The sequence below is a fragment of the Petromyzon marinus genome, chromosome 28 (genome assembly GCF_048934315.1).
Source record: "Petromyzon marinus isolate PM22_M1 ecotype Great Lakes invasive population chromosome 28, UKy_Petmar_22M1.pri1.0, whole genome shotgun sequence".
NCBI lineage: Eukaryota > Metazoa > Chordata > Hyperoartia > Petromyzontiformes > Petromyzontidae > Petromyzon > Petromyzon marinus.
Window position 1 is genome coordinate 7,806,157 of NC_133694.1, and position 19,541 is coordinate 7,825,697.

The following is a 19,541-nucleotide window of genomic DNA, read 5'->3' on the forward strand; positions in this document are numbered from 1 at the left end:
GCTGAGTGTCTGCTGTCCTCTACAGCCCTGTCACATCCATGGTGAAAGATGATTTAGAAATGTTATAATACAATTTATCATTATTATCAGGCTTTCCAGACCAACATCAATCAATAGACTGTTTTTTTTTTAAAGCAAGCGAAGTCTGGGCCAGTTTAGACTTTATGGGTCTCATCGGCATACACTAGGCTCGTTATACAAATGCTGCTGAATTACCAGCTGCAATTGGCAAGAACGGATGCTGCTTGATAATATTGATCTTAAAAGCCAATAAAATATGCTGATGGACTAAAAACATTTCCTTCATGTGCAGAAACACGGAACTGAGTTTTGCTCATTTGTGCTTTCTCCATAATTCTCTCCGGCCACGCACACTGGGTGTGTGTGTGCGGTGTTGCTTCTTCCCCTCCCTCCCTCGCTCGCTCTCTCAATTCGCCCCATTAACTCAAAGGAAAACATTTGCATTAGGTTATGTGTGTATCATGGAACAAGAAAACCAAGATGGTGGGCGGGGGGGCTACCCTAGGCCTAGAACCAGAGCCACTGATTATAGCCATGCCCCCCACCAGGAGTCAAACTTGAGGACGCCAACTTTAATGAAAGGTTTTGTTTCACGAGAAGTTTGCCTGTGGCTTGTGTCGTGGTGGCGACGGTGTGCCCCAGGCCATGTTCGAAATCGTCACGTCCGAGGCGTCCTACCTCAAAAGTTTGAACGTCTTCATCAACCACTTCATGGATTCGGACTCGCTCAACAGAATCCTCAGCCCCAGGGACAAGAATGACCTATTCTCCAACATCGTGCAGGTCAAAAACATCAGCGAAAGGTACTCATAACTCGGTCGCGTTGGCGTTTGAAACACAAATCAACAGGGGCTTCGTTCCACCAGAACGCACGTGTTGTATCGGGCAGTCGTTAGTGATGATCGTGCGACAGTCATCTGCACTCACCCTCAAAACGGAATCGTAATCTGTCTTTAGACTGCAGAAGGAATCCGATGAGCTATGAAGCTCTTGTTGACAGATGTCCAGTATGGGCGGCTCAGAAAGTTACAACAGCAAAACAAAGATGGAAAATTATAGGAGAGCAAAAATTGAGAAAATCGTAAGCAAGTCACTAAATATAAAACAATACTTATATAAGTCCGATTGTTTTAAGGCAGCGAAACAAACCCTCATCACTTCCCACCTGTTGCTACTCCCTGCCCCCCAGCTACAACCAGGCCTACCCCAACCCCTGTACCTACCCCTATTACTACCCCTATCACTACCCCTATTACTACCACAACCCCTATCACTACCCCAACCCCTGTACCTACCCCTATTACTACCCCTATCACTTCCCCAACCCCTATCACTACTGCTATCACTACCCCAACCCCTATCACTACCCCAACCCCTATCACTACCCCAACCCCTATCACTACCCCTATTACTACCCCAACCCCTATCACTACCCCTATCACTACCCCAACCCCTATCACTACCCCAACCCCTATCACTACCCCTATTACTACCCCAACCCCTATCACTACCCCCAACCCCTATCACTACCCCAACCCCTATCACTACCCCAACCCCTATCACTACCCCAACCACTATCACTACCCCAACCCCTATCACTACCCCAACCCCTATCACAAACCCAACCCCTATCACTACCCCTACCCCTATCACTACCCCAACCCCTATCACTACCCCAACCCCTATCACTACCCCAACCCCTATCACTACCGCAACCCCTATCACTACCCCAACCCCTATCACTACCCCAACCCCTATCACTACCGCAACCCCTATCACTACCCCAACTCCTATCACTACCCCTGCCCCTATCACTACCCTAACCCCTATCACTACCCCAACCCCTATCACTACCCCTACCCCAACCCCTATCACTACCCCTACCCCTATCACTACCCCAACCCCTATCACTACCCCAACCCCTATCACTACCCCAACCCCTATCACAAACCCAACCCCTATCACTACCCCTATCACTACCCCAACCCCTATCACTACCCCAACCCCTATCACTACCCCAACCCCTATCACTACCGCAACCCCTATCACTACCCCAACCCCAATCACTACCCCTATCACTACCCCAACCCCTATCACTACCTCGACCCCTATCACTACCCCAACCCCTATCACTACCCCAACCCCTATCACTACCCCAACCCCTATCACTACCTCAACCCCTATCACTACCCCAGCCCCAATCACTACCCCAACTCCTATCACTACCCCTGCCCCTATCACTACCCTAACCCCTATCACTACCCCAACCCCTATCACTACCCCAACCCCTACCCCAACCCCTATCACTACCCCTATCACTACCCCAACCCCTATCACTACCCCAACCCCTATCACTACCCCAACCCCTATCACAAACCCAACCCCTATCACTACCCCCTATCACTACCCCTATCACTACCCCAACCCCAATCACTACCCCAACCCCTATCACTACCCCTATCACTACCCCAACCCCTATCACTACCCCAACCCCTATCACTACCCCAACCCCTATCACTACCCCAACCCCTATCACTATCCCAATACAGGGAAGTCCCTATTTAACCAATGTTGCTAAACCGATGTTCGCCCAGAATGTTCGGTAGCTTCTGATGGCAGGTGTTAAAAAGAAACGAATCCTTTCCTACGTGGAGGGACGTATAGTTTTATTATTTAATGTGTTACTTACATTCTACTACATCAGCCTGGAAATTACTCATTGGGGATTTTCACGAAGCAGCAACGTCGCCCCCTACTGCGAAAACTTGGCAGGGACCTTCCTAAAAAAAAGAGTCGAGACGCCAAAGGCTTTCCTTGGGTGGATACATTTATTTATTTGAGATACTAAAAAAATATATACTGCGCATTCGTCAACAATATTAGCACGGTGCCAGGGTTGGCTACGCACGGCGCGAGGAAGTTCGACATACATACAACAAGACAGCCCCAACTGAACAAATTGGGGCTGTCTTGTTGAGTCGATGCCTTGGACAATGGCTTTCGCCCTTTCCCATAACAAAGACAAAGAGCCCCGGTGTAGCCTTAACAGACTGGAGGGGCAAGTGCTGTTAGCGAGCAGCACCTGTGAAGGCCGGCACGGAACGGCTCACGAGGGGGTGGGTGGCCAACACGGTGCCTGGCCGCCTTTGTCTCCCCAGTGGCGATGTTTACTACACACCGCACCGGGTACTCATTTGAGGCTGAGTCGACCTAGGGGAGGGCCCATGACCGGTTCAGATAATCGTCACTGGCGTTGGCAGTGGGGAAAGAGTCATTGCCCCGAAACGTCGCCAATTGAAGAAATGTGTTTGGTTTGGTTTTTCCTAACGCCGTGCCAACGGAAAGCGTCACGAAATAATTTATTTCACAGCCGGTTCCATGACGGAATCTTCCCCACGGCCGTTCGATCTCCGGTAACATTAAATCGAGCACAACGTGACCGACTGGCAGCAGCAGTGATGCAGTGAGAGGCAAAACTGTGGACAGGTTTCATCCTAAATAGGGGCTCATCAGCACACCTGGACGAGCCGCAACAGAACGGCATTGCACCTCGTTTCATGCTGCGACTTGAATTTATTTATTCTTTTTAAAAAATCAAGTGCCGTAAACAATTCTCCCTGCCAATTAGTTGAGTGAACGTTCGTCGTTGTTTATTAATTTTTAAAGCGGAATCGTGGGTTCCTGTGTCAACATGTTTACGCGCGTTGCAGCGGGTTTGTTTTTATGATTATTATTACACGCTTTCTATGAATTCACTCTGTCTGTTGTTGTCGTTGTTGTATCCTCAAATCTTGTAACTCTATTTTAACCCACTTCCCAATGTGGTATCGACTACAAACTTGGTATACTTATGTCATACTGATGACAATACTATATTATATCATAAAAAATTACAAAATATATTTTTTACATTTGTTTTTTATATGTTTCGGCGTGGGTCTAATTGTCCACGCTGTAATTGCTCACGGTCCCTGACGTTATGGCTGGAGTCGTGGAGTTCTTCCTTTACTCCAGTACATTAATGTTTACGATGTGACGATCGATCTACTGCTGGATGACTGGTATGCATCTCTACGCGATGTGCTACTTCGTTGAGCTATCGTTTGTGGCCAAGTAGGTTCTGCAAAAAAAAAAAGCGTGTTTAAAAAAAAGTTTTTAAAAATATATATGATTTTTACTTGTCTTTTCAAATCATTAACGATGGTGGATGCCCCGTGTCACTTTGCAAGTCTGCTGAGCAGGCTGAGGGAGCGAGTGGAGATGTCTCCGCTCATCTCCGAGGTGTGCGACATCCTCTACGAGTACTCTCTGAACCACTTCAAGCCGCTGGTCTCCTACGTCATCAACATCCCCTGCCAGATCACGACCTTCAAGAAGTTTAGGTGGGTTTTTATATATTTTTGTTACCGATTGCCGGCTTCGATAGTCGAGAATGCTCCCGATAACCGATTCCAGTCGGATTCGAAGTGTTGCAATGAACGCGCTGAACGGGCATGGTGGCCGAAGTCGGGTCCCAGCGGATGTCCACTGAGGACACGGAACGGAGAGAAATCAGTTCACGTGCGGGTGCTGGGTGGATTATTACTGCATCGCAGGATTATTATTGCATCGCAGGAGTATTATTGCATCACAGGAGTATTATTGCATCACAGGATTATTATTGCATCACAGGATTATTATTGCATCACAGGAGTATTATTGCATCGCAGGATTATTATTGCATCACAGGATTATTATTACATCACAGCATCATTATTGCATCACAGGATTATTATTGCATCACAGGATTATTATTGCATCGCAGGATTATTATTGCATCACAGGAGTATTATTGCATCGTCGGATTATTATTGCATCACAGGATTATTATTACATCACAGGATCATTATTGCATCACAGGATTATTATTGCATCACAGGAGTATTATTGCATCAGGATTATTATTGCATCACAGGATCATTATTGCATCACAGGATTATTACTGCATCGCAGGATTATTATTGCATCACAGGATTATTATTGCATCACAGGATTATTATTGCATCACAGGAGTATTATTGCATAACAGGATTATTATTGCATCACAGGATCATTATTGCATCACAGGATCATTATTACATCACAGGGTCATTATTGCATCACAGAAGTATTATTGCATCACAGGATTATTATTGCATCACAGGATTATTATTGCATCACAGGATCATTATTGCATCGCAGGATTATTATTGCATCACGGGGATCATTATTGCATCACCGGATTATTATTGCATCACAGGATTATTATTGCATCACGGGATCATTATTGCATCACGGGATTATTATTGCATCACAGGATTATTATTGCATCACAGGATTATTATTATATCACATGATCATTATTGCATCACAGGATTATTATTGCATCACAGGATTATTATTGCATCACAGGATTATTGTTGCATCACAGGATCATTATTGCATCACAGGAGTATTATTGCATCACAGGATTATTATTGCATCACAGGATCATTATTGCATCACAGGATTATTATTGCATCACAGGATTATTATTGCATCACAGGATCATTATTGCATCACAGGATCATTATTGCATCACAGGAGTATTACTGCATCACAGGATCATTATTGCATCACAGGATCATTATTGTATCACAGGAGTATTATTGTATCACAGGATTATTATTGCATCCCAGGAGTATTATTGCATCACAGGATTATTATTGCATCACAGGACTATTATTGCATCACAGGATCATTATTGCATCACAGGATTATTATTGCATCACAGGATCATTATTGCATCACAGGATCATTATTGCATCACAGGAGTATTATTGCATCACAGGAGTATTATTGCATCACAGGATTATTATTGCATCACAGGATCATTATTGCATCACATGATCATTATTGCATCACAGGATCATTATTGCATCACAGGATCATTATTGCATCACAGGATTATTATTGCATCACAGGATCATTATTGCATCACAGGATTATTAATGCATCACAGGAGGATTATTGCATCACAGGATTATCATTGCATCAGGATTTTTATTGCTTCACAGGATTATTATTGCATCCCAGGAGGATTTTTGCATCACAGGATTATCATTGCATCAGGATTATTATTGCATCACAGAATCATTATTGCATCACAGGATCATTATTGCATCACAGGATTATTATTGCATCACAGGATTATTATTGCATCGCAGGATCATTATTGCATCACAGGATCATTATTGCATCACAGGATTATTATTGCATCACAGGATTATAATTGCATCACAGGATCATTATTGCATCACAGGATTATTATTGCATCACAGGATTATTATTGCATCGCAGGATTATTATTGCATCACAGGAGTATTATTGCATCACAGGAGTATTATTGCATCACAGGATCATTATTGCATCACAGGATCATTATTGCATCAAAAGATCATTATTGCATCACAGGATCATTATTGCATCACAGGATCATTATTGCATCAGGATTATTATTGCATCACAGGATCATTATTGCATCACAGGAGTATTATTGCATCATAGGATCATTATTGCATCACAGGATTATTATTGCATCACAGGATCATTATTGCATCACAGGATTATTATTGCATCACAGGAGTATTATTGCATCACAGGCTCATTATTGCATCACAGGATTATTATTGCATCACAGGAGTATTATTGCATCACAGGATTATTATTGCATCAAAGGATCATTATTGCATCACAGGATTATTATTGCATCACAGGATTATTATTGCATCACAGGATTATTATTGCATCACAGGAGTATTATTGCATCACAGGATCATTATTTCATCGCAGGATTATTATTGCATCACAGGATTATTATTGCATCACAGGATCATTATTGCATCACAGGAGTATTATTGCATCACAGGATTATTATTGCATCACAGGATCATTATTGCATCACAGGATTATTATTGCATCACAGGATTATTATTGCATCACAGGATTATTATTGCATCACAGGAGTATTATTGCATCACAGGATCATTATTGCATCTCAGGATTATTATTGCATCACACGATTATTATTGCATCACAGGATCATTATTGCATCACAGGAGTATTATTGCATCACAGGAGTATTATTGCATCACAGGAGTATTATTGTATCACAGGATCATTATTGCATCACAGGATCATTATTGCATCAGGATTATTATTGCATCACAGGATCATTATTGCATCACAGGATTATTATTGCATCACAGGATTATTATTGTATCACAGGATCATTATTGCATCACAGGATTATTATTGCATCACAGGAGTATTATTGCATCACGGGATCATTATTGCATCACAGGATCATTATTGCATCACAAGAGGATTATTGCATCACAGGATCATTATTGCATCACAGGATCATTATTGCATCACTGGATTATTATTGCATCACAGGATTATTATTGCATCACAGGATTATTATTGCATCACAGGATTATTATTGCATCACAGGAGTATTATTGCATCACAGCATTATTATTGCATCACAGGATCATTATTGCATCACAGGATCATTATTGCATCACAGGATCATTATTGCATCACAGGATCATTATTGCATCGCAGAAGTATTATTGCATCACAGGATTATTATTGCATCACAGGATCATTATTGCATGACAGGAGTATTATTGCATCACAGGATTATTATTGCATCACAGGATCATTATTGCATCACAGGATTATTATTGCATCACAGGATTATTATTGCATCACAGGATCATTATTGCATCGCAGGATTATTATTGCATCACGGGGATCATTATTGCATCACGGGATTATTATTGCATCACAGGATTATTATTGCATCACAGGATTATTATTGCATTACAGGATTATTATTGCATCACAGGATCATTATTGTATCACAGGAGTATTATTGCATCACAGGATTATTATTGCATCACAGGATCATTATTGTATCACAGGATTATTATTGCATCACAGGATTATTATTACATCATAGGAGTATTATTGCATCGCAGGATTATTATTGCATCACAGGATTATTATTGCATCACAGGATTATTATTGCATCACTGGATCATTATTGCATGACAGGATCATTATTGCATCACAGGATCATTATTGCATCACAGAAGTATTATTGCATCACAGGATTATTATTGCATCACAGGATCATTATTGCATCACAGGAGTATTATTGCATCACAGGATTATTATTGCATCACAGGATCATTATTGCATCACAGGATTATTATTGCATCACAGGATCATTATTGCATCACAGGAGTATTATTGCATCACAGGATTATTATTGCATCACAGGATCATTATTGCATCACAGGATTATTATTGCATCACAGGATTATTATTGCATCACAGGATCATTATTGCATCGCAGGATTATTATTGCATCACGGGGATCATTATTGCATCACGGGATTATTATTGCATCACAGGATTATTATTGCATCACAGGATTATTATTGCATCACAGGATCATTATTGTATCACAGGAGTATTATTGCATCACAGGATTATTATTGCATCACAGGATCATTATTGCATCACAGGATTATTATTGCATCACAGGATTATTATTACATCATAGGAGTATTATTGCATCGCAGGATTATTATTGCATCACAGGATTATTATTGCATCACAGGATCATTATTGCATCACAGGATCATTATTGCATCACAGGAGTATTATTGCATCACAGGATCATTATTGCATCACAGGATCATCATTGTATCACAGGAGTATTATTGCATCACAGGAGTAATATTGCATCACAGGATCATTATTGCATCACAGGATTATTATTGCTCACAGGATCATTATTGCATCACAGGATCATTATTGCATCACAGGAGTATTATTGCATCACAGGATTATTATAGCATCACAGCATTATTATTGCATCACAGGATCATTATTGCATCACAGGATCATTATTTCATCACAGGATCATTATTGCATCACAGGATCATTATTGCATCACAGGAGTATTATTGCATCACAGGATCATTATTGCATCACAGGATCATTATTGTATCACAGGAGTATTATTGTATGACAGGATTATTATTGCATCACAGGAGTATTATTGCATCACAGGATTATTATTGCATCACAGGAGTATTATTGCATCACAGGATCATTATTGCATCACAGGATTATTATTGCATCACAGGATCATTATTGCATCACAGGATCATTATTGCATCACAGGAGTATTATTGCATCACAGGAGTATTATTGCATCACAGGAGTATTATTGTATCACAGGATCATTATTGCATCTCAGGATCATTATTGCATCAGGATTATTATTGCATCACAGGATCATTATTGCATCACATGATTATTATTGCATCACAGGAGTATTATTGCATCACGGGATCATTATTGCATCACAGGATCATTATTGCATCACAAGAGGATTATTGCATCACAGGATCATTATTGCATCACAGGATCATTATTGCATCACAGGATTATTATTGCATCACAGGATTATTATTGCATCGCAGGATCATTATTGCATCACAGGATTATTATTGCATCGCAGGATCATTATTGCATCGCAGGATTATTATTGCATCATAGGATCATTATTGCATCACAGGATTATTATTGCATCACAGGATCATTATTGCATCACAGGATAATAATTGCATCAAAGGAGTATTATTGCATCACAGGAGTATTTTTGCATCACAGGATCATTATTGCAACGGGATTATTATTGCATCAGGATTATTATTGCATCACAGGATCATTATTGCATCACAGGATTATTATTGCCTCACAGGATTATTATTGCATCACAGGATAATTATTGCATCACAAGATTATTATTGCATCGCAGGATCATTATTGCATCACAGGATTATTATTGCATCACCGGATCATTATTGCATGACAGGATCATTATTGCATCACAGGATCATTTTGCATCACGGGATCATTATTGCATCACAGGATTATTACTGCATCACAGGATCATTATTGCATCACAGGATCATTATTGCATCACAGGATCATTATTGCATCACAGGAGGATTATTGCATCACAGGATCATTATTGCATCACATGATTATTATTGCATCGCAGGATCATTATTGCATCGCAGGATTATTACTGCATCACAGGATCATTATTGCATCACAGGATTATTATTGCATCACAGGATCATTATTGCATCACAGGATCATTATTGCATCACAGGAGTATTATTGCATCACAGGAGTATTATTGCATCACAGGAGTATTATTGTATCACAGGATCATTATTGCATCTCAGGATCATTATTGCATCAGGATTATTATTGCATCACAGGATCATTATTGCATCACATGATTATTATTGCATCACAGGAGTATTATTGCATCACGGGATCATTATTGCATCACAGGATCATTATTGCATCACAAGAGGATTATTGCATCACAGGATCATTATTGCATCACAGGATCATTATTGCATCACAGGATTATTATTGCATCACAGGATTATTATTGCATCGCAGGATCATTATTGCATCACAGGATTATTATTGCATCGCAGGATCATTATTGCATCGCAGGATTATTATTGCATCATAGGATCATTATTGCATCACAGGATTATTATTGCATCACAGGATCATTATTGCATCACAGGATAATAATTGCATCAAAGGAGTATTATTGCATCACAGGAGTATTTTTGCATCACAGGATCATTATTGCAACGGGATTATTATTGCATCAGGATTATTATTGCATCACAGGATCATTATTGCATCACAGGATTATTATTGCCTCACAGGATTATTATTGCATCACAGGATAATTATTGCATCACAAGATTATTATTGCATCGCAGGATCATTATTGCATCACAGGATTATTATTGCATCACCGGATCATTATTGCATGACAGGATCATTATTGCATCACAGGATCATTTTGCATCACGGGATCATTATTGCATCACAGGATTATTACTGCATCACAGGATCATTATTGCATCACAGGATCATTATTGCATCACAGGATCATTATTGCATCACAGGAGGATTATTGCATCACAGGATCATTATTGCATCACATGATTATTATTGCATCGCAGGATCATTATTGCATCGCAGGATTATTACTGCATCACAGGATCATTATTGCATCACAGGATTATTATTGCATCACAGGAGTATTATTGCATCACAAGATAATTATTGCATCAGGATCACTATTGCATCACAGGATCATTATTGCATCACAGGATTATTATTGCATCACAGGATTATTATTGCATCACAGGATTATTATTGCATCACAGGAGTATTATTGCATCACAGGATTATGATTGCATCACAGGATCATTATTGCATCGCAGGATTATTATTGCATCACAGGATCATTATTGCATCACAGGATCATTATTGCATCACAGTATTATTATTATTGCATCACAGGATCATTATTGCATCACAGGATCATTATTGCATCACAGGATCATTATTGCATCACAGGAGGATTATTGCATCACAGGATCATTATTGCATCACATGATTATTATTGCATCGCAGGATCATTATTGCATCGCAGGATTATTACTGCATCACAGGATCATTATTGCATCACAGGATTATTATTGCATCACAGGAGTATTATTGCATCACAAGATAATTATTGCATCAGGATCACTATTGCATCACAGGATCATTATTGCATCACAGGATTATTATTGCATCACAGGATTATTATTGCATCACAGGATTATTATTGCATCACAGGAGTATTATTGCATCACAGGATTATGATTGCATCACAGGATCATTATTGCATCGCAGGATTATTATTGCATCACAGGATCATTATTGCATCACAGGATCATTATTGCATCACAGTATTATTATTGCATCACAGGATCATTATTGCATCACAGGATCATTATTGCATCACAGGATCATTATTGCATCACAGGATCATTATTGCATCACAGGAGCATTATTGCATCGCAGGATTATTATTGCATCACGGGATTATTATTGCATCACAGGATCATTATTGCATCACAAGATAATTATTGCATCACGGGATCATTATTGCATCACAGGATCATTATTGCATCACAGGAGTATTATTGCATCACAGGAGTATTATTGCATCACAGGATCATTATTGCATCACAGGATTATTATTGCATCACAGGAGTATTATTGCATCACAGGATCATTATTGCATCAGGATTATTATTGCATCACAGGATTATTATTGCATCACAGGATCATTATTGCATCACAGGAGTATTATTGCATCACAGGATTATTATTGCATCACAGGATCATTATTGCATCACAGGATTATTATTGCATCACAGGATTATTATTGCATCACAGGATTATTATTGCATCACAGGAGTATTATTGCATCACAGGATTATTATTGCATCACAGGATCATTATTGCATCGCAGGATTATTATTGCATCACAGGATTATTATTGCATCACAGGATCATTATTGCATCACAGGAGTATATTGCATCACAGGAGTATTATTGCATCACAGGGTCATTATTGCATCACAGGATCATTATTGCATCACAGGATTATTATTGCATCACAGGATCATTATTGCATCACAGGAGTATTATTGCATCACAGGAGTATTATTGCATCACAGGATCATTATTGCATCACGGGATCATTATTGCATTGCAGGATTGTTATTGCATCACAGGATCATTATTGCATCAGAGGAGTATTATTGCATGACGATCATTATTGCATTACAGGATTATTATTGCATCATGATCATTATTGCTTCACAGGATCATTATTGCATCACAGGAGTATTATTGCATCACAGGAGTATTATTGCATCACAGGATCATTATTGCATCACGGGATCATTATGGCATTACAGGATTATTATTGCATCACAGGATCATTATTGCATCACAGGATTATTATTGCATCACAGGATTATTATTGCATCACAGGATCATTATTGCATCACAGGATCATTATTGCATCACGGGATCATTATTGCATCACAGGATCATTATTGCATCACAGGAGTATTATTGCTTCACAGGATCATTATTGCATCACAGGAGTATTATTGCATCACAGGATCATTATTGCATCAGGATTATTATTGCATCACAGGATCATTATTGCATCACAGGATTATTATTGCATCACAGGACTATTATTGCATCACAGGAGTATTATTGCATCACAGGATCATTATTGCATCGCAGGATCATTATTGTATCACAGGATTATTATTGCATCAGAGGATTATTATTGCTTCACAGGATCATTATTGCATCGCAGGATCATTATTGCATCACAGGATCATTATTGCATCACAGGATTATTATTGCATCACAGGATCATTATTGCATCACGGGATCATTATTGCATCACAGGATCATTATTGCATCAAAAGAGGATTATTGCATCACAGGACCATTATTGCATCACAGGATCATTATTGCATCACAGGATTATTATTGCATCACAGGATTATTATTGCATCGCAGGATCATTATTGCATCGCAGGATTATTATTGCATCATAGGATCATTATTGCATCATAGGATTATTATTGCATCACAGGATCATTATTGCATCACAGGATAATAATTGCATCAAAGGATTATTATTATTGCATCACCGGAGTATTATTGCATCACAGGATCATTATTGCATCAGGATTATTATTGCATCAGGATTATTATTGCATCACAGGATCATTATTGCATCACAGGATTATTATTGCCGCACGGGATTATTATTGCATCACAGGATCATTATTGCATCACAGGATTATTATTGCATCGCAGGATCATTATTGCATCACAGGATTATTATTGCATCACCGGATCATTATTGCATGACAGGATCATTATTGCATCACAGGATAATTTTGTATCACGGGATCATTATTGCATTAAAGGATTATTACTGCATCACAGGATCATTATTGCATCACAGGATCATTATTGCATCACAGGATCATTATTGCATCACAGGAGGATTATTGCATCACAGGATTATTATTGCATCACAGGATTATTATTGCATCACAGGATCATTATTGCATCGCAGGATTATTATTGCATCGCAGGATTATTATTGCATCACAGGATTATTATTGCATCAAAGGATTATTATTGCATCGCAGGATTATTATTGCATCACAGGATTATTATTGCATCACAGGATCATTATTGCATCACAGGATAATTATTGCATCACGGGATCATTATTGCATCACAGGATCATTATTGCATCACAGGAGTATTATTGCATCAGGATTATTATTGCATCACAGGAGTATAATTGCATCACAGGATCATTATTGCATCATAGGATTATTATTGCATCACAGGAGTATTATTGCATCACAGGATCATTATTGCATCAGGATTATTATTGCATCACAGGATTATTATTGCATCACAGGATCATTATTGCATCACAGGAGTATTATTGCATCACAGGATTATTATTGCATCACAGGATCATTATTGCATCACAGGATTATTATTGCATCACAGGATTATTATTGCATCACAGGATTATTATTGCATCACAGGAGTATTATTGCATCACAGGATTATTATTGCATCACAGGATCATTATTGCATCACAGGAGTATTATTGCATCACAGGAGTATTATTGCATCACAGGATCATTATTGCATCACAGGATCATTATTGCATCACAGGATTATTATTGCATCACAGGATCATTATTGCATCACAGGAGTATTATTGCATCACAGGAGTATTATTGCATCACAGGATCATTATTGCATCACGGGATCATTATTGCATTGCAGGATTATTATTGCATCACAGGATCATTATTGCATCACAGGATCATTATTGCATCATAGGATCATTATTGCATCACAGGAGGATTATTGCATCACAGGATTATTATTGCATCACAGGATTATTATTGCATCACAGGATCATTATTGCATCGCAGGATTATTATTGCATCGCAGGATTATTATTGCATCACAGGATTATTATTTCATCAAAGGATTATTATTGCATCACAGGATCATTATTGCATCACAGGATAATTATTGCATCACGGGATCATTATTGCATCACAGGATCATTATTGCATCACAGGAGTATTATTGCATCAGGATTATTATTGCATCACAGGAGTATTATTGCATCACAGGATCATTATTGCATCACAGGATTATTATTGCATCACAGGAGTATTATTGCATCACAGGATCATTATTGCATCAGGATTATTATTGCATCACAGGATTATTATTGCATCACAGGATCATTATTGCATCACAGGAGTATTATTGCATCACAGGATTATTATTGCATCACAGGATCATTATTGCATCACAGGATTATTATTGCATCACAGGATTATTATTGCATCACAGGATTATTATTGCATCACAGGAGTATTATTGCATCACAGGATTATTATTGCATCACAGGATCATTATTGCATCACAGGAGTATTATTGCATCACAGGAGTATTATTGCATCACAGGATCATTATTGCATCACAGGATCATTATTGCATCACAGGATTATTATTGCATCACAGGATCATTATTGCATCACAGGAGTATTATTGCATCACAGGAGTATTATTGCATCACAGGATCATTATTGCATCACGGGATCATTATTGCATTGCAGGATTATTATTGCATCACAGGATCATTATTGCATCACAGGATCATTATTGCATCACAGGATTATTATTGCATCACAGGATTATTATTGCATCGCAGGATTATTATTGCATCATAGGATCATTATTGCATCATAGGATTATTATTGCATCACAGGATCATTATTGCATCACAGGATAATAATTGCATCAAAGGATTATTATTATTGCATCACCGGAGTATTATTGCATCACAGGATCATTATTGCATCAGGATTATTATTGCATCAGGATTATTATTGCATCACAGGATCATTATTGCATCACAGGATTATTATTGCCTCACGGGATTATTATTGCATCACAGGATCATTATTGCATCACAGGATTATTATTGCATCGCAGGATCATTATTGCATCACAGGATTATTATTGCATCACCGGATCATTATTGCATGACAGGATCATTATTGCATCACAGGATAATTTTGTATCACGGGATCATTATTGCATTAAAGGATTATTACTGCATCACAGGATCATTATTGCATCACAGGATCATTATTGCATCACAGGATCATTATTGCATCACAGGAGGATTATTGCATCACAGGATTATTATTGCATCACAGGATTATTATTGCATCACAGGATCATTATTGCATCGCAGGATTATATTGCATCGCAGGATTATTATTGCATCACAGGATTATTATTGCATCAAAGGATTATTATTGCATCGCAGGATTATTATTGCATCACAGGATTATTATTGCATCACAGGATCATTATTGCATCACAGGATAATTATTGCATCACGGGATCATTATTGCATCACAGGATCATTATTGCATCACAGGAGTATTATTGCATCACAGGATCATTATTGCATCAGGATTATTATTGCATCACAGGATTATTATTGCATCACAGGATCATTATTGCATCACAGGAGTATTATTGCATCACAGGATTATTATTGCATCACAGGATCATTATTGCATCACAGGATTATTATTGCATCACAGGATTATTATTGTATCACAGGATTATTATTGCATCACAGGAGTATTATTGCATCACAGGATTATTATTGCATCACAGGATCATTATTGCATCACAGGAGTATTATTGCATCACAGGAGTATTATTGCATCACAGGATCATTATTGCATCACAGGATCATTATTGCATCACAGGATTATTATTGCATCACAGGATCATTATTGCATCACAGGAGTATTATTGCATCACAGGAGTATTATTGCATCACAGGATCATTATTGCATCACGGGATCATTATTGCATTGCAGGATTATTATTGCATCACAGGATCATTATTGCATCACAGGATCATTATTGCATCACAGGATCATTATTGCATCACAGGAGGATTATTGCATCACAGGATTATTATTGCATCACAGGATTATTATTGCATCACAGGATCATTATTGCATCGCAGGATTATTATTGCATCGCAGGATTATTATTGCATCACAGGATTATTATTGCATCAAAGGATTATTATTGCATCGCAGGATTATTATTGCATCACAGGATTATTATTGCATCACAGGATCATTATTGCATCACAGGATAATTATTGCATCACAGGATCATTATTGCATCACAGGATCATTATTGCATCACAGGATTATTATTGCATCACAGGAGTATTATTGCATCACAGGATCATTATTGCATCAGGATTATTATTGCATCACAGGATTATTATTGCATCACAGGATCATTATTGCATCACAGGAGTATTATTGCATCACAGGATTATTATTGCATCACAGGATCATTATTGCATCACAGGATTATTATTGCATCACAGGATTATTATTGTATCACAGGATTATTATTGCATCACAGGAGTATTATTGCATCACAGGATTATTATTGCATCACAGGATCATTATTGCATCACAGGAGTATTATTGCATCACAGGAGTATTATTGCATCACAGGATCATTATTGCATCACAGGATCATTATTGCATCACAGGATTATTATTGCATCACAGGATCATTATTGCATCACAGGAGTATTATTGCATCACAGGAGTATTATTGCATCACAGGATCATTATTGCATCACGGGATCATTATTGCATTGCAGGATTATTATTGCATCACAGGATCATTATTGCATCACAGGATCATTATTGCATCACAGGATCATTATTGCATCACAGGAGGATTATTGCATCACAGGATTATTATTGCATCACAGGATTATTATTGCATCACAGGATCATTATTGCATCGCAGGATTATTATTGCATCGCAGGATTATTATTGCATCACAGGATTATTATTGCATCAAAGGATTATTATTGCATCGCAGGATTATTATTGCATCACAGGATTATTATTGCATCACAGGATCATTATTGCATCACAGGATAATTATTGCATCACAGGATCATTATTGCATCACAGGATCATTATTGCATCACAGGAGTATTATTGCATCAGGATTATTATTGCATCACAGGAGTATTATTGCATCACAGGATCATTATTGCATCACAGGATTATTATTGCATCACAGGAGTATTATTGCATAACAGGATCATTATTGCATCAGGATTATTATTGCATCACAGGATTATTATTGCATCACAGGATCATTATTACATCACAGGAGTATTTTTGCATCACAGGATTATTATTGCATCACAGGATCATTATTGCATCACAGGATTATTATTGCATCACAGGATTATTGCATCACAGGATTATTATTGCATCACAGGAGTATTATTGCATCACAGGATTATTATTGCATCACAGGATCATTATTGCATCACAGGAGTATTATTGCATCACAGGAGTATTATTGCATCACAGGATCATTAGTGCATCACAGGATCATTATTGCATCACAGGATTATTATTGCATCACAGGATCATTATTGCATCACAGGAGTATTATTGCATCACAGGAGTATTATTGCATCACAGGATCATTATTGCATCACGGGATCATTATTGCATTGCAGGATTATTATTGCATCACAGGATCATTATTGCATCAGAGGAGTATTATTGCATCAGGATCATTATTGCATTACAGGATTATTATTGCATCATGATCATTATTGCTTCACAGGATCATTATTGCATCACAGGAGTATTATTGCATCACAGGAGTATTATTGCATCACAGGATCATTATTGCATCACGGGATCATTATTGCATTACAGGATTATTATTGCATCACAGGATCATTATTGCATCACAGGATTATTATTGCATCACAGGATTATTATTGCATCACAGGATCATTATTGCATCACAGGATCATTATTGCATCACGGGATCATTATTGCATCACAGGATCATTATTGCATCACAGGAGTATTATTGCTTCACAGGATCATTATTGCATCACAGGAGTATTATTGCATCACAGGATCATTATTGCATCAGGATTATTATTGCATCACAGGATCATTATTGCATCACAGGATTATTATTGCATCACAGGACTATTATTGCATCACAGGAGTATTATTGCATCACAGGATCATTATTGCATCGCAGGATCATTATTGTATCACAGGATTATTATTGCATCAGAGGATTATTATTGCATCACAGGATCATTATTGCATCGCAGGATCATTATTGCATCACAGGATCATTATTGCATCACAGGATTATTATTGCATCACAGGATCATTATTGCATCACGGGATCATTATTGCATCACAGGATCATTATTGCATCAAAAGAGGATTATTGCATCACAGGATCATTATTGCATCACAGGATCATTATTGCATCACAGGATTATTATTGCATC

General features: G+C 38.2%; 1 protein-coding gene across 4 annotated transcripts in view; it reads left to right on the forward strand.

Annotated features, from left to right (window-relative positions):
- The window catches only part of LOC116946979 (rho guanine nucleotide exchange factor 19-like), a 63,110-nt gene that overhangs the window by 8,896 nt on the left and 34,673 nt on the right, over nt 1–19,541 (forward strand). For 2 of the 4 annotated variants that reach the window (XM_076070305.1, XM_076070304.1), the window contains 2 exons: nt 664–824; nt 4,251–7,212. In XM_076070305.1, coding sequence (XP_075926420.1) covers nt 664–824; nt 4,251–5,928 — 1,839 coding nt within the window. In that variant the 3' untranslated portion in view covers nt 5,929–7,212. Of the gene's footprint in view, nt 1–663; nt 825–4,250; nt 7,213–19,541 lie in introns of those variants that run through there. The other 2 variants (XM_076070306.1, XM_032962285.2) reach the window with 2 other exon arrangements.